Below are 25348 nucleotides of genomic sequence, written 5' to 3' on the forward strand. Positions count from 1 at the left end.
AGAAAAATACAAGTGAACACAACTTCTCTAACTTGAAGCATACCATAGGCATAGGGAATTCCTTAAAGTAGTTTTTGTAGAACATTTCCTCTTGGGAGTCCTCTTCTCCCTTCAAAGAGTTCCCACTAAAGTCATTTTGGGGTGTGGTATTGGGTGATAAACAGCTCTCTTGTGGACCAGTATCTCTATTCCTGGTCTGATTCACTGCTGGGCTAGATCAAACAGGTGCCTCTTCATCGAACTAGGCTACTGTTATCAGTTCCAGTTGCTGGAAGGACCTTTAATGGTTCTTCCAAGTTTTCAAAGGTCATAAAGTCATTCTTTCTGATACTTCATCTTAGGGCAGGAGTCGGCAACTTTTTTGGCCGTGAGAGCCATAAACCGCCACATTTCTTAAAATGTCATTTCGTGAGAGCCGTACAGAGCTCACAGTGCTCGCTCGTATAACAGCGCCTGAAAAAAAAAAATTGACTTTATGGCTCCTGCAGAAAGAGCCATATGTTGCCGACCCCTGCCTTAGGGGAATCTCTGTTGATGAAAGAGTCATGAGAAATGACAGCGTTCAAATCCAGCCTCAGACACTTTACTAGCTGTGTGAGTTTGGGCGACACACTTTAGCCTCTTATTTGCCCGTTTCCCCATCTGTAAATAGGGATAATAATAGCATCTACTTCCCAGGGTTGTTATGAGGATGAAGTGAAATAATAATTTAAAAGCATTTAGTACTGTGCCTGGCATATAGTAAACGCTTTATAAATATTAGCTATTATTATTTTATAGATGAGGAAACTGAGGCAAACAGATGACTTACCCGGGGTAACACACCTAATTAGCATCTGAGGCCAGATTGGATTAGGGTTTGATATTCCTTTGTGAGCTGCTGGGATTTACACTTCCTTATTGCCTTATCCAGCTCAAATCACCGGTTTTTCAGAGGTAACAGAAGGTGAATGGTGCATTCCCAGTCTTGCAAGCAAGTTCTACTAAAACTATCTGGCATAAGATTCCCAACAAACCCAGCGGATCTTGTGTTTCCGGGAGTGAGGCAACTTTCCTCAAGTTGATTAGCCAGTACTTTGGACCCGCCCCCAGCCTGATGTGTCTCCCCACCCCTTCCCTCCCCGTCTGGCAAGTACTTCCTGCCGCGCAGGCGTGTTATTACTTTCCGGCAACATGGCGGATTCTGAAGTGCTTGGCTTCCAGCACATGGGACTGGATCAACGGCTCTTGCAGGTATTGGAACGGGGAAGAGGGGATGGGTATAAGGGCAAGATTGAGAGGGCTCTTGCGTTGGTCATCTCCTTCCTCAACTCCTGGAACCTTTCCCCTCAAGTGCTCGCCTTGCCTGCCCCAACTGACCCTGTTGGGGGGGAGGGGGGAGGAAGGGATGCTGAGCTGAGCTGCCTGATCTTCTGCACCGTCTCCTGCCATAGCCCTCTTCCCTTTCCTGCTGTCTCCACTTTTTTCTACTTTTGTTCTCTCCCAGGCCATAGCAGAGCAGGGTTGGGCCCGGCCCACGCTTATCCAAGAGAAGGCAATTCCACTGGCTTTGGAGGGGAAGGACCTCTTGGCCCGAGCTCGCACCGGTTCAGGGAAGACCGCCGCTTATGCCATCCCGCTCCTGCAGCATCTGCTTCATAGGAAGGCGGTATGCCAGCTTGGGCCCTTGGGATGAGGAGGACTGAGGGAGGAAATTCTCCAGGGAGTTGTTATTAATAGTAGTGTTCACCTTTTGCCAACTAAGTCCCATTTCTTACTGCAAGTGTTACCTTGGGCAAATTAGCAAACCCTTTCCTTGGACCTCAGTTTTGTCATTTGTAAAACGAGGGGGTTGGACTAGATGATCCCTTAGAGTGCTTTCAGCTCTATATCTGTTCACAGAGGAAGGAGTCATTTGGGCCTCAATTGGCACAGTGGTTGCAAGAAAGAGTGTGGTGGTAAATGTCTGAAAATCCCGGACTGGCTTTTAAGATTAATTTGCATTTTAAATATTTTCCGGTCTGTTTTTAAAATTAGATAATTGACAAAACAAATCAAGGCTGATTTATAGTTTGTGGATTCAGAGATGTCACTGCTAGGTTGGAAATTTAACCAATCAGCTCTGCCAGTGTAAGCTGGCCCTAGCAAACCCCTTGTTAGGCTTTTTCATGGAGCCTATGTAGGGATGCATAGTCATGCTCTTCTCTTTCAGATATGGAATAGAATTAAGCTAGGGCTAAGGTAATCATGTGACAGTGACTGAAGGGAAAGAACCAGTTTCCATATGACCTATGTAGTTGTGAAGGGGAAATCAGGTTGCTTTTATTTTTTTTTTTTAAACCCTTACCTTTTTTCTTGGAATCAATACTGTGTATTGGCTCCAAGGCAAAGAGTGGTAAGGGTAGGCAGTGGGGGGTCAAGTGACTTGCCCAGGGTCACACAGCTGGGAAGTGTCTGAGGCCAGATTTGAACCTAGGACCTCCCATCTCTAGGCCTGGTTCTCAATCCACTGAGCTACTCAGCTGCCCCCTCTCAGGTTGCTTTTAGAGAAGACATTGAAGTTTCCATTTTTGTAGGGTGAATGGCTACTGCTGACTGAAGGTAACACAGCAAAGAGAATGGTTTGGTTTGGGCAGTCTTTGACATATATTATTACAGACAGGACCAGTTGTGGAACAAGCTATTCGAGGCCTTGTCCTTGTACCCACCAAGGAGTTGGCACGGCAGGCACAGACCATGATCCGTCAGCTGACAGCATATTGTTCCCGGGATGTTCGTGTGGTTGATGTGTCAGCTTCAGAGGACTTTGCTTTTCAAAGGTGGGTGAGAGAAAGTCATCTAATATTGAAGCATTAAGGGTAATGTTGGAGTACTCACTTCCCAGTCCTTAATTCCTTTGGTTTTTATATTTTGCATATGTTCTACCCCAATCCTAATTTTTTACCTTCCTGTAGGCCCTTGCTAATGGAGAAGCCAGATGTGGTAGTAGGCACACCATCACGGGTGCTAAGTCATCTGCTGCAAGGCAACTTGAATTTACGTGATTCCTTGGAGCTGCTTGTAATGGATGAGGCCGACTTGCTTTTTTCCTTTGGCTTTGAAGAAGAGCTTAAGACCCTTCTTTGGTAAGAGTAGGGTATTGTTGCCTCTTGGGAAGAAGGGCATCAGGTGGAAAGGAGGGTGAGAGTGCATTACTGAGTGGCCTGGAGGCTACAGGGTGGGCTTGGGGAGTGATTGTGGGAACTCTGGCTGTTTAAAGGCCCAGAATAGAACCCAACTCTTCTGTGCTCTTCTGCAGTCACTTGCCCCGAATATACCAGGCCTTCCTCATGTCTGCTACTTTTAATGAAGATGTACAGGCCCTCAAGGAGCTTGTATTGCATAATCCGGTAAGGTATAGTGGAGGGGGAGGATTTGGAACTGGATGATGAGAATTTTTTCAGAGTCCCTAACCCAGTATCCTGAACATTTCCTTCCTAGGGTTGAGGATTATCATGATAAAGCCTGTGGCAATGTTTCCCACTTTTTCAGACTTAAAGAGTATCCTCTCTCGCTATGACTGGCAATCAGGACTTGTTCAACTCTACTCCAGCAACATTACAAATATATTTATTGCTTTCTCTTCTACCTGTATGCCTATAGGCAAGTCAGATAACCTCTTTAAGGTTCAGTTTATTCATCTGTGAAAGGGGGATAATATCACAAATGGTTTATGCCTCCCACAGTGGTTACAAGGCTTAAATACTACTTGGTGATCTCATCAGTTCCTGTGGATTTAATTACCATCTCTATGTTGATGATTCTCGAATCTACCTCCCCCCCCCATCTTTCTGCTAACCTCCAATCTCCCATCTTTAATTGCCTTTCAAACATGGTTTTCTAAAAGACTTCTTAAAGTCATCGTGTCCAAAATGGAACTCTTTATTTTTCCTCCTAAACCCTTCCATCTTTCCTATTACTTTAGAGGGCAGCAAACATCCTTTCAGTCCCTCAGGCTTGTAACCTAGGAGTCATTCTGGATTCCTCACCATCTGTCACCTCCCCTTTTCAGTTCTGTTGCCAAGGTCTATTGATTTCACCTTTGTAACATCTCTTGAATGCACTTCCCCCTCTCCTTTCACACTGCCACTACTGGCCCTCATCACTGAGGGATTATAGCATATCATATCTGGATTATTGTAGCAGCCAACTGGTGGGTCAGTCTGCATCAAGTTCCTTTTTTTCACTCCAGTTCATCTTCCATTCAGATAGTAAAGTGAGTTTTCTAAAGCATAGGTCTGATCATGCCACTCTTCCTACTCAATAAATTCCAGGAGCTTCCTATTGCCTTCAGGAGGAAATGAAAAATGTTTTTGTCTGGCTTGCAAAGCTTTTCATTACCTAGCTCCCTTCTGCCTTTTCTGTTCTTAAACACCTTATTCACCCTTTAGATTGTAAGATCCTTGGGGGTAGGTATTGTGTGTGCCTTTTTGTATTCCCAGTACTTAAGCACAGTGAATGGCACATAGTAGGTGCTTAATAAATGTTTAATGATTGATTATTGAAATGTATGTAACATGCTTTGCAAACTTCAAAGTATCCTATAAATGTCAATTATCATCATCTTCCCAGTTAGAAATTTGAGCAGGGGACAAGGAATTTCAGCATCCTGTCTGTGCATTGAACTTAAAGGGCATCTGCATGCTGACTGGGAAATTTCTGTGTTAGTATTTGTCTCTTTCTTAACTGACTCCTGTGACCCTTACCCTACCTTCTCCCTAGGTAACTCTGAAGTTGCAAGAATCTCAGCTTCCAGGACCAGACCAGCTGCAGCAGTTTCAAGTCGTTTGTGAGACGGAGGAGGACAAATTCCTTTTACTCTATGCCCTGCTAAAACTGTCTTTGTTGCGGGGCAAATCACTACTCTTTGTTAACACCTTAGAACGAGGTTACCGACTTCGACTTTTCCTGGAGCAGTTCAGCATTCCTGCCTGTGTGCTCAATGGAGAACTGCCTCTGCGTTCCAGGTTTAAAGCTCTTGTGTTTTGGGGCAAGGTGATAGAAAGAGCTTGAGGCAGTAGAGTCATATGACTGGGACTGTCAAGGAACCAGAATAATGGGGAGGCTAAAACTAGAAGCTTAGGGTTGATGAATAACCAACCTCTAGGCAATACAGAACTAACCTTATATCTGGTCTTGGCTATAGGTGCCACATCATCTCACAGTTCAACCAAGGCTTCTACGATTGTGTTATTGCAACTGATGAAGAAGTGCTGGGGGCCCCCTTTAAAGGCAAGCGTCGGGGCCAAGGATCCAAAGGAGAGAGGTGATGTAGATAGAGCTCCCTAATTTTCCTTAGTTTTTCACTCCCACAGTCCTGTTTCTTCTGTCTTTTGAAAGGATGCTAAACTCTAGAATGCATGGATTGGGGTAAGGACTAGGTTTTTTTCTTGACTTATAGGATTTCCAGGTATTATTTTCACTATATATACACATAAATGTTCTTTTGGGCTTTGGCACCAGGGTGGAGAGAAAATGGTGTAAGTTGGATTGTCAGTTTGAGAAAGAAATAGAAAAGAAAAGAAAAAATATGGACTAGTTATTAGAAAACTAGTTGCTAAAGAATGTTAGCTATTTAAGAATGGGTGATATTCAAACATGGGACTAGCATTATGCCTATCCTAATGGAAAAGAGGCAATTTTATTTTAAAGCTTCTCTCTTCATAGGGCCTCTGATACAGAATCTGGTGTGGCACGTGGCATTGACTTCCACAATGTGACAGCTGTGCTCAATTTTGATCTCCCACCTTCCCCTGAGGCCTATATTCATCGAGCTGGCAGGTAGGTATAGTGCCAGACTGTGTGCTGTGTGCAGATGTCCTGAGGTAAAGGATATTGTGGCTCGAGTGTATCTTTTCTTCATAGGACTGCACGTGCTAACAACCCAGGAACAGCCCTGACATTTGTGCTGCCCACAGAACGTTCCCAGCTCAAAGAAATTGAGGAGGCCCTTGGAGGAGGTAAAAACTGGGGTTTCTTGTGAGGCAGCCTTTGGTTCCCTTGTCCTCACTTCTTTTTTGTTTTAAACTTTCTTACATTTTTTTCACTTTGGTTCCCTTGTCCTCACTTCTTTTTTGTTTTAAACTTTCTTACATTTTTTTCAATTACATGTAGAAACAATTTTCGATAATTGTTTTCTTACATTTTTCAATTCAAATTCTCTGCTCTGCTCCCCAGGCAATAAATAGTCTGATATAGTTTATACTGGTGTTGTCATGCAATACATATTTCCATATTCCCCATGCTGTGACAGAAGACACATGTCACACATGTAATTAAAAAAACCTCACGAAGGAAATAAAGTAAAGTATGACGTGGTTCGATCTGCAATTAGACTCCAATAGTTCCTTCTTTGGCTATGGAGAACATTTTTTATCATTAATCCCTTGGGGTTATCTTGGGACCTTGTTTTGCTGATAATAGTTCACGGTTGGTCATTGCACAATATTTTTGTTCTTATACACAGTGTTCTAGTTCTGCTCACTTCACTTTGTATCACTTCATCTTAGTCCAGGTTTTTCTGAACTCATCCTGTTGGTCATTTCTTATGGCATAATAATATTCCATTACAACCATAAAACATAGCTTTTAGCTATTTCCCAATTGATGGATACTGCCTTAGTTTCTATTTAAAGAATTGAAAAGATATTTTTGTATAAGTTGGTCCTTTCCTCCTATTTCTGATCTCTGGGATACAGACTCAGTAGTGATATTGCTGGATCAAAGGGTATGCATAGGTTTATGGTCCTTTGAACCTGGTTCCATATTGTTCTCCAGAATGGTTGTATAAGTTCATAGTTTCACCAGTAGTGTATTAGTGTCCCAATTTTTCCACATTCCATCCTACTTTTATCATTTTTCTTTTTAGTCATTTTAACCAGTTGTCCTCACTTTTAAGGAAGTTGAACCATCAAGGGTTGAATTACTGTCTCAGAGAAAGGGGAGGGATAAATATTAAAAAGTTGGGGTAATGTGATGAAGGAAAGGCTAATGCTGAAAGATAGACTGGGGAAGAGGAGTGAAATGTGGAAAAGGCCAGTGTGTATGTGTCCAGACCTGTGATCTTAATGGTTTAAGAAGTACCCAGTGAGAAACTTCTATCTACCAGTGTAGAGGGCAATTCTTGTGTAACTTAAACTTAGACATTAGCCTGTGTCATGTACATCCTGGGCACAGAATTTTGTCAGCTGAAAGATCATGAATCTATGCCTGTTTGCCAATTCCTTGGTGGGCACAAGGACAAGGTCTCAAACAACTTGTTCTACCACTGATCCTACCCATATTAGTACATCAAAGTCCTTAACTAGCCAACTTAAACCAAACTGTTCACTTTATTTCCTTCATATATTCTCTCTTTTCAGTTAAGTAACTTGACCAGAGTCACAACCAGTATGTAACAGAGGTGGGACTTGATTCCAAGTAGACTCCAAACCAGGTCCCCATATACTATAGCCTTGATGGCAAACCTATGACATGCATGTCAGCACTGACACATGTAGCTATTTTCTATGACATGCGGCTGCATGTAGCCAAATACAGAGAAAATATGTTATTTAAACTACAAATATTGCGAAATTATGTTTTTTTTTCTCAAAGTGACACATCACTCAAGTTATGCTTGTTTTTTTGGCAAATTTTGACACACTAAGCTCAAAAGGTTGCCCTTCACTGTACTATAGCATGGTGTCTCTCTCTAGCAATAATACATTGAATCCTTTTGCTGGGGAAACTCAGAAAGAATTGGGCAGATTTCAAAGGTTTTAGGAAGTACTGAGGTCCAAGAGAGCATTATCCCTTCTTGATGTCTCATTTAAGAAATGTTGATAAGTGCATATCAGCACCAAAATTTATGGGGCATTTGCTTTATACAGAGCACTGGGGTAAGTGTTGGAGTTACAAAGGGGTATAAGATAAGGACCCTTTAATTAGGTAGTTGAGAAAGCTACATATTTAATAGAAGTTAAATAGCAGTGCCACCTAGTATGTGTTAAAGTACCCAAATGAATGGATACATATGAGTACTGCCAGAGTTTAGAGGAAGGCTGAAGATTTTGGGGAGAGTGGGTAGCACAGGACATTATCCTATTTGACTAAGTGGTTGATTTGACTAAGGGAGTGGAGCTAAGATATGGAGAAATATTTTTTCATGCTTTGTTCCTTTCTTTGGGCTAGTGCCTGGATTAGTTACCCTACTCAGGTGCTAAAGTCTTTCAGCCCTTTTAGTATCTCACAGGTTCTTTTATCCACAGAAAATGCAGAGTCCATGTTTCTTCCCTACCAATTTCGAATGGAGGAGATTGAGGGTTTCCGATACCGTTGCCGGGTGAGCTGGGGACAATTCTTTACAAATTTGGGACCTGGGCTTAGGTTCAAAGGATGGTTTAGTCCTGGGTCAGTTGCCTTATCTACTTTCTTGATCCTCTTTGCCTAGGATGCCATGCGTTCTGTGACTAAACAAGCCATTCGGGAAGCAAGACTGAAGGAGATTAAAGAGGAGCTTCTGCACTCAGAGAAGCTCAAGGTGAGAAAGGATGGATCATGTATGAGGGTGGAGAACAGAAGAAAAGAGGTGAGGTCTGGCAGTGTTCTTGTAGTAAGAAGTGGACATCTAGGCTTTGGGTCTTATTCAAGATTTAATGGGCTCTTAGGAGTCAAGGATATTAGGAGTAATGTGTGGTCAGCTAGATGGCTTAGTAGATAGAGAGCCAGGCCTCAAAATGGGAGGGACTGGGTTCAAATATGACCTTAGACACTGACTAGCTATATGATTCTGAACAAGTCATTTAACCTCATTTACCTAGCCCTTACTGCTCTTCTGCCTTGGAACTGATATTTAGTATTGATTCTAAGACAAAAGGTAAGGGTTTTTAAAAAAAGGAGTAATGTGATAGCCCATAGAAGGGAAGACAGGTTGTAAGAATCAGGCTTTATTTTTTTGGTTGAACTATGGCTATTTGTTATAAGAGGGGAAGATTGGTTGGTTGATAAGCGGGTAGTAATAGCTTTCTCCCTGCAAAAAGAACATTAATAAAATGCTATCTATATCTATTTGTTTATTTGCTTATCCATTTATCTATCTATGCTATTTTTTTAAACCCTTAACTTCTGTGTATTTACTCCTAGGTGGAAGAGTGGTAAGGGTGGGCAATGGGGGTCAAGTGACTTGCCCAGGGTCACACAGTTGGGAAGTGTCTGAGGCCGGATTTGAACCTAGGACCTCCTGTCTCTAGGCCTGATTCTCAATTCACTGAGCTACCCAGCTGCTCCTAAAATGTTTTTTAAAACAGAAGAAAACAGTGCAGAAAAGGACACCCAAATAGAGCAATTTTGTTCTTGCCTTGTTAAATTGAATAATTATATATTTGAACTGTAAGTTCAGTTTCTTATATAACCACTTTCTCATTTACATTTTGAAATGCTAGTTGACTAATGCTTAAGTTCACAATAAAAGAGAAAATTAAAACAAAACAAAACATAAATCTTTGCAGTAATACCTCTTCTTCTTCCAGACCTACTTTGAGGATAACCCTAGAGATTTACAGCTCTTACGACATGATCGGCCCCTGCACCCAGCAGTAGTGAAGCCCCATCTTGGCCATGTTCCTGACTACTTGGGTAAGACTCACTTGGGCTTAGGTGGTTGATGCAGCCAGTATAGAGTGTGTGCTAATGAAGAGAAGAATGGAGACCTCTTGGGAGGGTGGTACCCCTGACAGATGGGGAGAGAACAATGGATCAATCAGCTAGCCAACAAGTATTTGTTAAATGCTCTCCTGACTAGAAGATCTGAAAAAAGCACAAGATAATCTGTGCTCTCAAGATTCATATAATCTTATATAATGTAGCCTAGGGAAACTGAATTAACACCTGTGGAACTTTGGGGGGAGTAACTGATATTAACTAGTATCAGCTAGAACCACACTAGGAACTCTGAGAAGGGAGAGCCAATTGTAGGTGGAATAAGTTGAGAGATGTTTCCTGGAGATGGTGGGAAATGATGGAGTGGAAAGAGTTCTGAATTGGGGTTGAGGACCTGGATTTGACTCTCACCCCTATTACTGACGACCTCTTAGTTCACCTTCCTGATCCTTGGTTTCTTTCATAAAATAAGAGGGTTGGACTAGATACGCTCAGGTTTTCTCTTAAGTCTATGATCTTGAGTCTTTGTGCTGTAAGATCTAGTTGCTACATTAATATAGTTTGGCTGAACTTTTTTTTTAAGTGAAAATACTTTTCTCATCAAATAGAGATGTTGAGAAGGAAGGCAGATTTGGGGAAAAGATTATCAATGCAATGATTTAGGATCAATGTTGAAGCCTGTTCCACAACTCTTGATAGAGGGATTATTCAGGGTGTAGAATAAGATAGACATTTTTTTCTGTGTGGTCAATATGGGATTTTGTTTTGCTTGATTGTGTGTATTTATCATAAGAGTTCACCTCTCCCACAGGGGTTAGAGGGAGTGGTGAGAGAGAAAGAGAGAATACATTTTTGTTAGTTGAAAAAATAGTAAAATAAAAAACAAAGAATTCAGTTTTAGAAATGCTGCATTTTAGATGCCTATTTGAAGTATCTAAACAAGTGAGAGAGGACCTCAGGAAGAGACCAGGTAGTATTACATCTTTAGATTGGGAATTGTCTACCTAGGGATAATAATAAAATCCTTAGGAGCTTATGAGTTCATGCAGAGAAAGAATTTAAAGAGGGAAAAGAAAGGAACCCATTTGTCCTTTCTGACAAATGAGAAAAGAAATCAACTGATTTTGTTGGAGTTCATACAACTAGTCATTGGCAGAGCTTGGACTAAGATCTTGGGCTCCTACTTGTTCTCCCTTCCCCCTCACTATATTGGGAAAAGACGAGAATCAAAGAAGCAATTGGACTACTGCCTGCATGGAGGAGGATATGGCAGTGCTAACAGGTGATAGACCTGTTCATTTCTTATTGTCTTTCTGTGTTTTTTTGCCAAGGAAAATATTTGGACTGGGAAGGACAGAACAATAATGACTAATAGAGAATTCATACTCAAGATAGAGAGATTTGTGAGAATGATTCTCAGTGCCCTTGATGAGTTTTGGTCAGCTTGCCTAGATGAACTATATCCCAGGATACTAAGAGAACTGGAAAATGTTTTTGATGAGCCATTGACGGTGACCTTTGAAAAACCATGGAGAAAGAGACATATATTCTGTACAAAGGGAGAAAGGCAGGTGTTTATTAGTAATGTTCAAAAAAGGCAAGAGAATGGAATCTGTAAACTATAAGTCAGCAGATTTGATTTGGATTCTTGGCAAAATTCTAGAATATAAAATGAAAGGTGAAATGGATTGAAAAAGATCGATAGGTTGACTGACATAAGGAGAAACTTCCATAAGGAATGAACTCTCACAAGAAATAACGGGCCTCAGGGAACTAGGAAACACAGTGGATAAAGCCTGGAGTTGGGATACCTGGGTTCAAAGGTGTGACTATTAGCCCTTGCTTCTCTTTTACCAGACAAAAGAAGACAAGGGTGTGGAAAAAAAGTAGTGAGTTTCCTTTCCCTTCCATACTTAGTCATTGAATAAACATTTATTAAGTACCTACTATGTGCCATCCCTGTACTAAGGGCTAGGGGTAGTCAAAGGCCAGAGACAGTCCCTGCCTTCAAGAAACTCAGATCTATTTGAGCAAAAAAAAAAAAAATCTATTTGGGCAAAAATATAGAAAAAGAAGCTGAAGAAGGGTGGATATAGGGGGCAGCTGGGTAGCTCAGGGGATTGAGAGCCAAGCCTAGAGATGGGAGGTCCTAGGTTCAAATCTGGCCTCAGACACTTCCCAGTTGTGTGACCCTGGGTAAATCACTTAACCCCTATTGCCTAGCCTTTACCACTTTTTTGTCTTGGAGCAAATATATAGTATTGACTCCAAGATGAAAGGTAAGGGTTTAAAAAACAAAAATACCTGACCCAGAGGCATGCTAGGTGGGAGATGAGGAGGTGGCTGCATCAAGCCCTTTCTTTAAATGAAAGATTTGAGAGAAGCACTTCCATGCCTACCCTCTCCCCTCTCCATTAGGAGGGACGGAGGGACAGATCTCAGTGACAGGCAGCATTGAGTTTGAGTTCATTCAATCTTAAAAGTCTGTTGGTTGTGGGGGCAGCTGGGTAGCTCAGTGGATTGAGAGCCAGGCCAAGAGACGGGAGGTCCTAGGTTCAAATCTGGCCTCAGACACTTCCCAGCTGTGTGACCCTGGGCAAGTCACTTGACCCCTATTGCCTACCCTTACCAATCTTCCACCTATAAGTCAATACACAGAAGTTAAGGGTTTAAAATAAAAAAAAAAAAAAAGTCTGTTGGTTGGGTATATAAGACAGTAATTTCTTTGAGAGGTTAGGGACTTCCTCACTGTCATATCCCCAGCAACTGGCATAACAGGAGCTGAGTAAGTACTTGTTGATTGATATTGTAGAAGGGATCTTTGTTTAGGTACAGGTTGTTCTTGGTGACCTTTGAGGTCCTTTCCAGCTGGATTCAGTTTCTCCTAGCCCTGGTGCTCTTTTTACTATAACATGTTGCCTAATGAGTAAGAATTGTGAGTTAGGTGAGGATGGTTCTGTGATCTTTCTTCAACTATGATTTTTAAAAAAACTTTCATCTACTGTCTTAAAATGATATTAAGTATAGATTCTAAGCTAGAAGAATAGTAAGCACTAGATAATTGAGGTTAAGTGACTTGTCCAGGGTTACACCCTAGGAAGTAGTTGAACTCGGGGTCCTCCTGACTCCAGGCCTGGTTCTTGATCCACTGAGCCAGCTAATTGCCCCTATTCTTTGTTTTGGGAGCAAGAATGGAGAAAGTAAAATTTAAACAAGTTAGATAGAAGAGAATTAAGGTGATGATCAGTGATTGTTTGTAATATGTGGGATGGAAAGGAAGTTGCGTGCCCAGAAAAGAGGTTGGGGAGGGGGCAGTCTTAGTAAATTATAAGTCTTTCAGTGATAGGTATTTTTTTTTCTGGAAAAAAATTTTTCCCGGTAATATTTTGTTGTATTTTTTTCCCCAATTACTTGTAGAAACAAATTTTAACATTTGTTTTATGACATTTTACAATCCAAATTCTCTACTTCCCTCAACCCCTCCTCAAGAGGTAAGTAATCTAATAGAGGTTATGTATGTTCTATCATGTGACACATATTTCTATACTTATATTGTGAAAGAAGATCATGTCATACATATAAGAAAAAAGTCATGAAAGAAAGTGAAAAATGGTTTGCTTTGATCTGCATTCAGATTTCATCAATTCCATAAAGGGCAGTAAATAGCATTTTCCCTTTCTGAGTCTCTTGGAGGACTTATCTTGGATCAGTGCATTCCTGATAATAGTGAAGTTATTCATAGTTGATCAAGTGATTGGTATTTCTAGTGAGATCAGACATTTGGTTCATTGGGACACCACTGAGATGAAGATGGAGACAGATGGAGTTTGAGGTTTTGAATGTTGATGTAGCACCCTGTGATGTGTTGAGGTTTAGGGTTTAGCCTTACAGGTATGTGATTAGAGGGGAAGTTGGGGTTAAGGAAGGTACTAGACATTGAAAATGATAATTAGAGAAACTGGATTCAAATCTAGCCTTAGGCCCTTCCTAGCTTTGTGACCCTGGGCAAGACACTTAACCCTAACTGCCTTGCCCTTACTGTTCTTATGTCTTAGAATTGATACTTATTGATTCTAATTGATACTTATTGATTCTAAGACAAAGGGGTAACAGTTTAACAAAAATTAAATGATAATCAGAGATGGAGTGGAAAGGAAGAACTTGATCCATGTGTTATTGAGGATGGAAATCCACTTCATAGAAAAATAGGATCGGTTCACTTTTCACATATTAGAATTGGAGCATTTTAATGAAGATGTCCTCTGGTCATTGAAGATTGTCTATCTATAGTGGATAGAGCTCTGGACTTGTCAGGCTTAGGTTTGAATCCCCCCTCAAACTCTTATTAGTTCTGTGATCTTGGGCAAACCACTTACCCTTTCTAAGCCTCAGTTTTCTTTTTAAAGTGGTGATAACAGTAGTGTCTGCCTCATGATATTGTTTGAAGCTAAATCTTAAAGTACTATGTAAAAGTTAGCTGGAGATATTAATAGACATTTGGAAATATCTGTAATAGAGACTTTCTAGGCCATATCTGCTGTAGTAAGACCAAGGCAAAGAATCATCCAAAGAGGGGCAATAGTTAGAGCCCCGGGAATGGATGAGATAACTGAGGAACTGAGCATAGATAAGAATAGTGAAATACCTGAGGACAGAACCTTGGGAATATTGAAGATTGGGAGTAGAGTTGGGAAATGGTGTGGGAAGGTGAATGAAGAAAGTAAATTAAATTTTCAATTCACAATAAATTTATTTTACATAAAGGAAGAAGTTTGCCATTAGTGAAAAATTCAATAGAAAACACTTCTGTGTTCAGCCTAGTTTACTCAAAAGTAGGATCTTCTTGTTACTGAAAACTTCAGGTGAAACAGGGTATCCTGTAAGAAAACATCCTTGGCACAAAGTAAAAAACTCTTAACATCAGACTGGACAGAAGGAATAGGTAGAGAGAGGAAATGAGAACCAATTTAAGGGCAATTGCATAGAAATTGAGAGGTTATGGGGCTTCAAGCTGGTGTTGAGGGTCAAATGTACAGAAAAGTCCAGGAGGAATATCAGGAGGGATGAATTCAGTTTTGGGAATAGATCTAATGGGGTCAGATTGATGGTGGCTCAGCTTTAAGGTCCTGGAAGGAATGAAGGCTATAATTGTAGCAGATAATTGTGGGTGCAGATCGCCAAACATCTGTTTTCTTCATTCCCTAGTCCCCCCTACACTTCGTGGCATTGCCCGCCCTCACAGCAAGCGGAAGCGGAACAGACCCTTCACCTCCCTCAGGAAATTAAAGGTATCTCCTTTGTGTGGGCTCTGGTTAAGTAACAGGCTCCTGGAATGTTGACCCTTTCCCCCTCCTTATTGCCTTCTTTGTAGGGCCCAGAAAATGATATCATACCCTAACTGGAGAACAAAGAAGCCCTGTATCTTTGCCTCAGGGTTTGAAATTCCCAAGGAAGTCTAGTGGCTTGGTTTGTGTGCTCCGAACTTGTGACTAGATGTTAGAGTACTAAGAAAAGGAATTTGGCACTTGTTAAGCTCCTTGAGCTCCCCTTCGCCCTCTTCACTGTGCGCCCCCATCCCCCCATCTCCATTTTTTTGTCCTTTTCATTGTTTTCTTAATAGAGAATAGTGAAGGCAGTGACAGGAGTAGGGGAGAGGAAGTAGGGAAGGAAATGGGGTGAACCAGAGTAGTAACTAGTAGGAAAGGAGGCACAAGGGCTCTGAACCTCAGTTTTCTTATTTGTAAAGTGAAGTCAAAGTAAATGTTCTTTAAGGTTCTCCAAACTCAAATAATCTCTGATATTTTATGACTATGAATTACTTGTCTTGTCTTGTGTTCTTTGGACTATGACTTTGAAAATTCCTAGCCAAAAAAAAAAAAAGTCCTAGCAAGATTAAAGAGACTTATCACTCTTCTGCCATACAGATAATGATTACTCTTAACTTTCTTACTCCCACAGACCCCAAGGACACAAAACCCTCTGCGAAGCTTCAAGTATACCAGGAAGAAGCAAAGGACCTCAGCCCCTTCAGCTAAGCACTCCTGATGTTGCTCCCCCAGCACTGGGACTGAGTGTCACATGGTCTTCCTTTCCTTTGGGAGCTAGCCAACTACTTGTTTGTCCCCCTTTATGGAAGGCTGGCCTGTCAGCCCTGTGCTGTGGAGTGACTTGGATTTGGTGTGGGATCTACTTAAGAGATTGGGCTCCCAGGGGCCAGAAGGAAGTTAGCAGTCTTTCTCTAGTGTTGAGATGGAAGATTCTGCCCCTCTGCCAGCAGGGGTCGTCATGCATAGGCTCAAAGGCAGTGGAAGAAACCTCTGAGAGATACCTATGAGAGAGGAGTCCAACTCTTGCAACCAAAGGGACACTGATAAGTGGACTGAAATACATCCTCATTCTTCATACTCAAGGTGCTGCATTGATTCCTACTCATCTGTTAGCAAGACTGACCTTGGTTTGCCAAAGTCCCCTCCCCCCTCACACTCCCACACACTTAGAACCCCTAGACCCATGTTGGCAAATCTATGACACATGCCAGAGGGGGCTACTCCCCTCCTGTCTCCAGGCCTGCCTGAAGACGTTTCTCATATGACCTACCCCTTTGCCCAATAGCCTAATGGGAGCATTTCCTTCTTCCCCTATGTGTGGTAAGGAGGTGGGCTCACATGTGGCATAAGGGTGCAGTTTGGGCACTCTGTCTCTAAAAGGTTAGTCATCACTGCCCTAGACCCATTGCCCAAGGTTGGCTTCCAGTATAATCATCAAGGCCACAGGTCCCCATCTTAGGTCTGGAGCCTTGATCTTTTAGGTAAATACACATTTCTTACCATCTAGTTTTCACTCACAACACCTTGGTTAGGAAGCTGGTTTTCAATAGCTGTGATTTATCTCTTCCTATTATTCAAGATTTCCATTTCCTGCCTTTTGTTTTCCATTGGGAAATTTCTACTGGCACCTGGGACATCACCTTTTTATGCCTATTTATGCTTTTTCTTATCCATTCATGAGGAAAAAGTGAAAATAGAGAGGTAGATTTGGAGTTAGGACCTTAGCTCAAATCCTAGCTCAGCCATTTTATAAATGCCTTAGGCAAGTCATTTCTGGCCTTAGTTTCCTTTTTTCTAAAAATGTTTGTGTTGGATCAGATGGTCTCTAAGGTTCCTTCTGTCTCTTGGTTGTTCCCCTGATGACTGTGGGCTTCTTAATTTCCTTTATTTGACAAGCTTTGGATTGAGAGTCCGTTGCTAGGGAAGAGCCTACTTGGGAAAAATGAAGAAGTGTTATTTTGTATGTGAAATGTCCCAGTGATGATTCAGCATAGCCACTTAGTCAGCCACCCACTCACTATGCAATAGAATTTTCTCCCCTGCCTTATCAGGTATTACAAGGCCAGGTAGGGGTCATAAATTTTATTCTGGGAAGAGGGGAGCATGAGGAAAGTGCATGAGCTGGTGGGGAGGGAGACTTAGAGGAAAGAGAACAGATTTAAAGATACATTTCTAGAATCATCAAACTTGACAGATAAGAAAGCTCATCTTAAAGCCTTTGGTCTACAGATGACATCAAAGTGCCTTCCTCAAGATGAGCAGCAGAAGCAAAAATAAGAGAGAGAGCTTAAACCTAAAATAAAGAAAGAATGAAGACACAGTGGATAGAGCGCCAGGCCTAGAGAAGATATATCCTAGGTTCAAATCTGGTCTCAGACACTTTCTAACTTTGTGACCCCGGACAAGCCTTTTAGCCCCAATTACCTAAATCTTCTCTTTCTGTCTTACAATCCATACTTAGTATTGATTCTAAGTCAGAAAGCAAGGTTTTTAAAAAAGAAGAGAATGAAGAAAAAACACTAAGGTGCATGAAGTTTAAGTGACTTGGCTGTGGTCAGACAGCCCTATGCTCTCATGTTTGCCCTGTTGGGAGCCATGCCTGAGCATCTTTAGGGTCTCACCAGGTCTTACAGAAATTAAAGGTGTTTTGCTCTGGCCTTTTCTGTAGCTTGTTTCATCAGAAGGTCCCTTCATGTTAATATTGTGATTGGGTAGTATGTAATTGGAAATCTTGTACCTTTAAAACTACATTACCCAGGAGCCCACTGACTTCCTGTCGTTACGGGCTGACATAGACAGGAGATGAATTCAGTGGATTTCCGTGTCTAGTTCTCTTCTCTTGGAATGAGGGCAGCTGTGAACGCAGGACTTTTGGTAGATTAGCTTGGCACGTGGCTTTATTTTGTTACCTTTTTATTCCTTCTAGTGATTATTAATAAATTTATTAATAAATCTTATAAAAATATAATGAGAACTAGACATGGAAATCCACCGAATTTCCTGTCTTTGACAGCCTGTAACGACAGGAAGTCAGTGGGATTCTGGGCTAGGTAGTTTTAAAGGTACAAGATGTCCAATTACACAGTGGGGACTCAAAAGGGATGACTAGGGCCCAAGTGGTACCTGAGTGGATTGATACATAATCTGAGGGGAAAACAGGAAGTATAACCACAGAGACAGGAACAGTGTTTATACAGACTTTGGAGAATTAAGAGTTTTGAGGCAAAAGAGGTAAAAGACATGCTCTGTCAATTCCCACAATTCAATCACTTCATCTCAACAAGTGGTTATTAGGCACCTACATTAGCTATTGGTGGACCTCTAAGGAGTCCAGAGTAGTTATGTTAACATAGTTTTTTGGCCGGTAACATGCTAAATGATAGAAGTACAAAGACAGAAATGAGTTCCTGCCCTCAAGGAACTTAAATTCTACTGAAGGTCTACAACACCTCTACGGATTGTGAGAGAAAGCACTAAGGGACTTCAGGGAGGGACAACAGGAAAGGCCTTCTAGTAAGTGCCACTTGAACTCTACTGTGCACAAATCCAGGGTATCTAAGAGGGGAGGAATTGAAGGTATTTATCACAGATAGAAGAATCAGGTTATACAAAAGCAAAGAGTTGGGAGGTAAAGTGTTGGGTTATGGAACTATGTTTGTTACCTCTAGACTTCCATGAGGGGGTCAGAATACAGTGGGAGTTGACTCAGCCCATTGCTAGGTCTATGTCCCAACAAGATTGAACTAAGAAATTTTCCGTGTATATGCCAAAATATCGTATCATTCGTTTTAGTAGCAATAAATCCAACAAAGTAGGCACCCAAAGATTGGGAAATAGCTAAACAAATTATGGCAAAGAATATGTGGGATATTATTACACCTTAAGAAATAAGCATGATTTTAAAAGAAGCATGGGAGGACATCTATAACTGACACAGACTATAGTAAGGAAGATAACTAGATGTACATAGTGACTACGACAATGTAAAAGGAGAAGGTAATGAAACCAAACCTATGTGTTAAAGTATGGATCTGAAAAGAATTAGAAAAAATGAAAGTCTTAGAGGAAAATGTGGCCCCTGCTAAGATCAGCCTCTCTGTCCTTGATTATCCTGTCCCATCCCTAGGGAGTTTCCCTTTACAGTCATCCCATCTCTTCCTTAATAGTAAAACAATAAGCATTTATTAAGTGTCTACTGTGTCATCCTCCTTTTCCTCTGGGCTTGTTCCACTGCTGATATACAGATCTAGGGAAAAAAAATCCAACAAAAAAACCGAGATTCTTTCCCTTCAAGCTATTCTCCTGTCCCACTCAACCCTCGCCTCATTAGGCAAATTAGACAGTTTCTACATTTGTTTCCTCTTAATTTCTCAATTCTTTGCAAACTAACTTTTTTTTTTAAATTTTAAACCCTTACCTTCTGCCTTAGAATTAATACTGTGTATTGGCTGTAAGACCAAAGAGTGGTAAGGGCTAGGCAAGGGGCTGTTAAGTGACTTGCCCGGGGTCACACAGCTGGGAAGTATCTGAGGGCAGATTTGAACCCAGAACTTCCCCTTTCTGGGCCTGGCTCTCCATCCACTGAGCTACCCAGCTGCCCCCCCCCCTTTTTTTTCCCTAACTAACTTTTACATTTTCAATAAATATTTTCTCTCCCACATCTCCCCAACTTGGAAAGAAAAAAGCCTAAAAACTTAACAAACATGTAGTAAAGTCAAATAAATTCCCATGTCCATATGAAAACAAAACTACTTTTTCTGGCAATCTTTTAATTTCTTAATCCAATATCTTTAAAAAAAAAAACCAAAAAACAAACCCTTACCCTCTGCCTTAGAATCAGTGTTGGTTCCAAAGCAGAAGAGGAAGGGCTAGGCAATTATGGTTGTGACTTGCCTAGGATCACATAGCTAGGAAGTGCCTGAGGTCATTTTAACTCAGGATCTCCCATCTCTAGGCCTGACTATTCACTGAGCCACCTAGCTGCCTTTGCAGCCATCCGTCTAGTCACCCAAGTTTGCCACCTTATCTGAGTAATCTCACTTTTCCCTCATCCCGCCTAAACATGCCTTGTTCATTTTATCTCCACAACATCTCCCATAGAGTAATCTGTACATTGATTATTCTTTGTTACTACAGAGAGTTGGTATAAATATTTTGGGTTCATCTAGCCTTTTTGGACATTCTTTGGGTGTATATACCTAGAAATGGAATAGCTGGGTAAAAGTTGTATGGACATTTTGGTTATTTTCTTAGCATAATTCCTAATTGTTTTCCAGGAGGGTTGAACCAATTCACATTTTGACCACTGTCTATCTTTCCACAGCTCTACAAATGTAGACTTTGTTTTTCCTTCTGATTTTCTGTGTGTGGGTGAGGTAAAATGCCAGTTAGTTTGTTTCACATTCTCCTCTTATTAATCATTTAGAGTTTGCAAAACTTCCTTTGATCACCCTTGCAGTATACTTTGACCACTTATTCACTGTTTCCCTTCCTTGTGGTGAAAATCCTTTAAATTAGATATAAATGATTCCAGGCATATTTAAGAAACAACAGGATCCCTTGTCCCTTTTTAAAACTTAATGTGGCACTGACTTTTGAAACACCTTATATGCTAGCTCTTAAGTTGCAAATTAAAGCTATGCACTAGATCTTAAGTTGCACTAAGTTCTGGCCACAAATGCTAGTCCTATATTTCAAACTGTGGTTCAGAAAAGCAAAAAACATTCTCACATAATGTTTTTTTAATCAGCTCTTCACTTCCCCAAACTTTAAAAAATAATTCTATTCAACTATGAACTTAATTATCCCCAAAACATTTCAATATACAAAGAACAAAAAAAAAAAGGCTGCACATGAAATTATAAACAACGATGTTCAGGGGTTTTGTATAGTAAAAAATGCATTAAGTAACAATTGTGTCCCTTTCTGAATTTCACTTTTTTCCTTCTGCATACATTTTTTTCTCATATTAATCTTAGGACCTTGAAAAAAGTCTATGTTGTTAGTTTTTATTACAGGATTCCAGGTTAGAGAATGGCAAATTTGAGTACCCACTTCCTTTCTTGGATGTGACAGCCTCTTCTCGGGTCTTCTGAGCAGAATTTGCCTATGATCATCATTGTCACTGCAACTGCCAACAAAAGTTGATGGGAGAGTGGCAGGGAGGCAGCTTCATGAATAGAGAACCAGATGTGGAGATGGGAGGTCCTGGATTCAAATGTGACATCAGACTTCTTAGCTGTGTGACTGGGCAAGTCACTTTACCCCAATTGCCTAGCCTTTACCACTCTTCTGCCTTGGATTGATACTTAGTATTGATTATAAGAAAGAAAAGGTTTAAAAAAAAAACATGTGAGATCCTTGTCTAACGACCAATGAGTGAACATACTGCAGGGTCATATCAGTCTTGATTTTCCTGGTTTAAATAAAATGAGAGGAAAGGACACTACAACTAAATGGGAGTTTGGGGGTAACAAGTAATTCTTCAAGAGGCAACGAAAGGAATTGGCAGAATGGTCTCATATATCCAAAGGCAAGAAGAAACAGTTTATGGGCTGTTTTCTACTACTGGTGATAATATTTGTAAAAATTCCTCAAAAGTTTTATTTTTCAGACACTTCTCAGCTGTGTGACCCTGGGCAAATCACTTAACCCCCATTGCCTAGCCCTTACCACTTTTCTGCCTTGGAGCCAATACACAGTATTGACTCCAAGACAGAAGGTAAGGGTTTAAAAAGAAAGTTTTATTTTTTACATACTTTGTTTTTATACTATTTAAATTTCCTTCTATCTTTTCTAAAAAGCCATCTCATAATGAATAATTTTCTTAAAAAAAAAAAAAAACAACAACCAAGCCTATCAATACAATGAAAAAATTGGACAAAATATGTGGTGTTCCACATTTGTGTCCTCCCAGCTCTAAAAAGGAGTGGAAGTAGGTAACTTCTCAGATCTCTTCTTTGGGGCTGTACTTGCTCTTTATAATTCTGCAGCATTAAATTTTCAATTGTTTTGTGGTTCTTTCTATTTGCATTATTATAGGTATGGTGCATATTATTTTTTTGGCTCTGCTTACTTGACTGCATCGGTTTGTGTCTTTTCTTTGCTTCTCTATATTCATCATATTCATTGTTTCTTATTGCACAATAATGTTTCATTACATTCATTTGCTTAATTTATTAAGCTAATTCCTAATCAATAGAACTCTACTTTGTTTTCAGTTCTTTGACACTGCAAAAAGTGCTGTTATAAATATATGTGTGTGTTATGTATGAGAGAACCTTTTATTTTATCTATGACTTACTTGACTTATAAGCCTAAAGGGAAGTTCTGGGTCAAAGGATATGGACATTTTAATCACTTTATTGGCATAATTTCAATTTGCTTTCCTGGATGGTTGTTCTAAGGCACAATTCCACAATGCATTATTGTGCCTGTCTTTCCACAATCCCTCTGACATTGACTATTCTTAACTTTTGTAATTTTTGCCAATTTGCTCTGGTGTCAGATACAACTTCAGCATAGTTTTGATGTAATTTTCTTCTACCTATCAAAATCATTCAAAATTTCTTGAAAGGCATAACGAAAATTATTAGTGATTTAGTGTATCCTATGGAATCTTGATGAGACCCCCTCCAACTTAAATGGACATACCCTGATACTCTGTAATTGTGATGCACATATTGGGAAAGAATGAGAATGATGAAAAATATGAGTGAAACCATGGTTCAAGTGAAAGGAATCAAACTGTTGTGTCATGAATACTTCAAGATTGGTAGGCACTAGATAGATGAGCACTAAGTAATATCACCAAAAAAATCAAATAGATTGTATTTTAACAGAAAAGAAAATGCTTATTGATATAGAAATTATTTCTGAGTTATTTGTCTGGACATTTAGACTCAGATTTGTCTAGGTAGAGATCAGAATTGTAAAAGTAAGAACAAATAATAAAGAAGAAGAGATATGATATATAATAGAAACAACAGCCCTGAACTACATAATGGGATATGGACATCAAAAATGATATTTACACTGATTATTATGGAAGGTTAACTGCTACAAATCTGTTGCTCCTGCATAAAGACCAAAAGACCCAGAAAGCACCTCAGACAGCAAACATTTAACTTAATTTTCAAATTGAGATATCAGTCAAAGGCAGTGTTGGTTAGACAACACTAATAATAAATTCACTAAAATAAAACAACTATAGCTAAAATCAACGTGATGCCTACTGTGTGCCAGGCACTGCCAACCACTTTTCAATTATTATTTCATTTGATCCTAACAACAACCCTGGGAGGTAGGTGCTATAATCATTCCCATTTTGCAGATGAAGAAACGGAGGCAAACAACTTAAATGACTTGCCCAGGGCTACACAGAAAATATCTAACTTTGGATTTGAACTCTGGTTTTCTTGATTCCCATTCCAACACTTTATCCACTGTGCTACCTAGCTTATTAAAGAAAGATATTAAGGGGGCAGCTCAGTGGTTTGAGAGTCAGGCCTAGAGACGGGAGGTCCTAGGTTCAAATCTGGCCTCAGACACTTCCCAGCTGTGTGACCCTGGGCAAGTCACTTGACCCCCATTGCCCACCCTTACCACTCTTCCACTAAGGAGCCAACACACAGAAGTTAAGGGTTTTAAAAAAAAAAGATATTGGATAGTTATGAACAATATCTCAAAGCAGAGAGAACCGATGCTGGGGGTAAATCTAATTTGAAGAAAGCTCGGCAAGAGATCTCAGTAAGCTAAGCTATCCTGGGGCTTTCAATCAGGGAAAAGTAAAGAGAACAACAGATCAAAATAAACAAGATCTTTAATGATTAATGTAATGAATTGTTTTCATTGTCAAGGACAGTAGATTAACCACACTTAGAGTCTAACATCACAGTGTGTTTATAAAATTGGTACTAAAGAGAACAAAGATGAGAAAAGACACAAAATTGGACCAGATTCATATGGAAGAGATCTGTATTAGAAGACAATTGTGTGAGTGATAAAGGATCTATATGCCAGGTATGTGAAGGAGAAAAAGATGCCAAGGAAATGGGGAAAAAATCTTGTACCATATTAATACCAAATGAACCCAACCAAGGAAATAGCAATGACTACTGGCCTATATACTTACTCTTCCACCCACCAAAATCTTTGTGGATCATTTGTACATAAAGTGAATTGTGATTCTTGTTTGTTCATTAAAAAAAGTTTTAAACCCTTACCTTCTGTCTTAGAATTAATACCGTGCATTGGTTCCAAGGCAGAAGAGTGGTAAGGGCTAGGCAATGGGGGTTAAGTGACTCATCCAGGCTCACCCATCTAGGAATTATCTGAGGCCACATTTGAACCTAGGACTTCCCATCTCCAGGTCTGGCTGTAGCCATTTTGCCACCTAACCATTCCCAATAATTTTTAATACTGATATTCTACCAGCATTGCTATATGGTAGAGAATAATGGAATACAATAGTCTGAAGAATTAAAAATGAGTATTACAAAGAGGATATTAGAGTTCTATATGGAGGATGTGAGTGGGCTGCAATATAAAATCTGTAAAGGTGAATGTCATCAGGGAAATGTATTATTGGAAAAGGATGTGAACTGGTTACATGTCAAGGGTGAGAGATGATAGGTGAAAAGCCAGAATATTCTACTAGTTCCTTTATGATGTCAGGAGAAAGTGAGGAAGGCCTTCAAGTATGTTGAGTGAACTCCCTATGTGGACTGTTGAGAGAATAGGTAAAAGAGTCATGGAAGATGGGCTGTTGTGAATTTTTGTTGTCTGCATTATTGGAGGGACTTCCCAAAATAAATGAGATTACCGATTCATTTGAAGTAGAATTCTCAAATCTTTCCATGTCTTTAGTTCATGCTTATTAATTTTTTTTGAACCACCAGTGTCCACTAACTCTACCTAAAATTCTCCTTGTCAAAAACTGTCCAGAATTCCACCAACCTAGAGCTGACTTGGAATTTGGGTGGCCTCAGCTTAAGGGTCATGAACAATAGGTCAGAGGTTAGGAGAGTGGAATGACTGGTGTACTTGCCTGTGATTCCATGTTAAATCCTCAGAAGTGGGTCTTGGTTCACTTTCTGAAATTTTTGAATATTTGCTCTAGGAAGCAGATTCTTCCTCAGCTCCCATATCTTTCCTCCCATGTCCAATCAGTTGCCAAATTGTATGGATATCATTTCCATAATATTTCATCAATCCCTTCGCTTATCATCATAGCAGATCCTCATCTTCTTTTGCTTAGGTTATTTTAATAACCTCCTAATTGGACTCTCTGCCTCCAGTATAGCTTTTCTCCAATCTGTTCTCCATAGAGATACCAAGATAATCTTCCTAAAGAACAGGCCTGA

The 25348-nt window shown here is 40.3% G+C and overlaps 1 protein-coding gene across 2 annotated transcripts; it reads left to right on the forward strand.

Annotated features, from left to right (window-relative positions):
- The first annotated feature begins 1173 nt into the window (after positions 1-1173).
- Positions 1174-16732, forward strand: DDX56 (DEAD-box helicase 56). 2 transcript variants are annotated; one of them, XM_044661048.1, is made up of 14 exons: positions 1174-1233; positions 1487-1648; positions 2638-2798; positions 2934-3104; positions 3278-3368; positions 4741-4985; positions 5165-5284; positions 5686-5799; positions 5884-5978; positions 8268-8341; positions 8450-8539; positions 9528-9633; positions 14863-14945; positions 15616-16732. In XM_044661048.1, exons 1-14 carry the CDS (start codon positions 1174-1176, stop codon positions 15700-15702), a joined length of 1659 nt encoding a protein of 552 aa, XP_044516983.1. In that variant the 3' UTR covers positions 15703-16732. The 2 variants fall into 2 exon arrangements, with proteins under 2 accessions (XP_044516983.1, XP_044516984.1); XM_044661049.1 differs by lacking the exon at positions 5165-5284.
- The last annotated feature ends 8616 nt before the right edge of the window (positions 16733-25348 follow it).

This window comes from Gracilinanus agilis, chromosome 2, assembly GCF_016433145.1.
Source record: "Gracilinanus agilis isolate LMUSP501 chromosome 2, AgileGrace, whole genome shotgun sequence".
Taxonomy (NCBI): Eukaryota; Metazoa; Chordata; class Mammalia; order Didelphimorphia; family Didelphidae; genus Gracilinanus; species Gracilinanus agilis.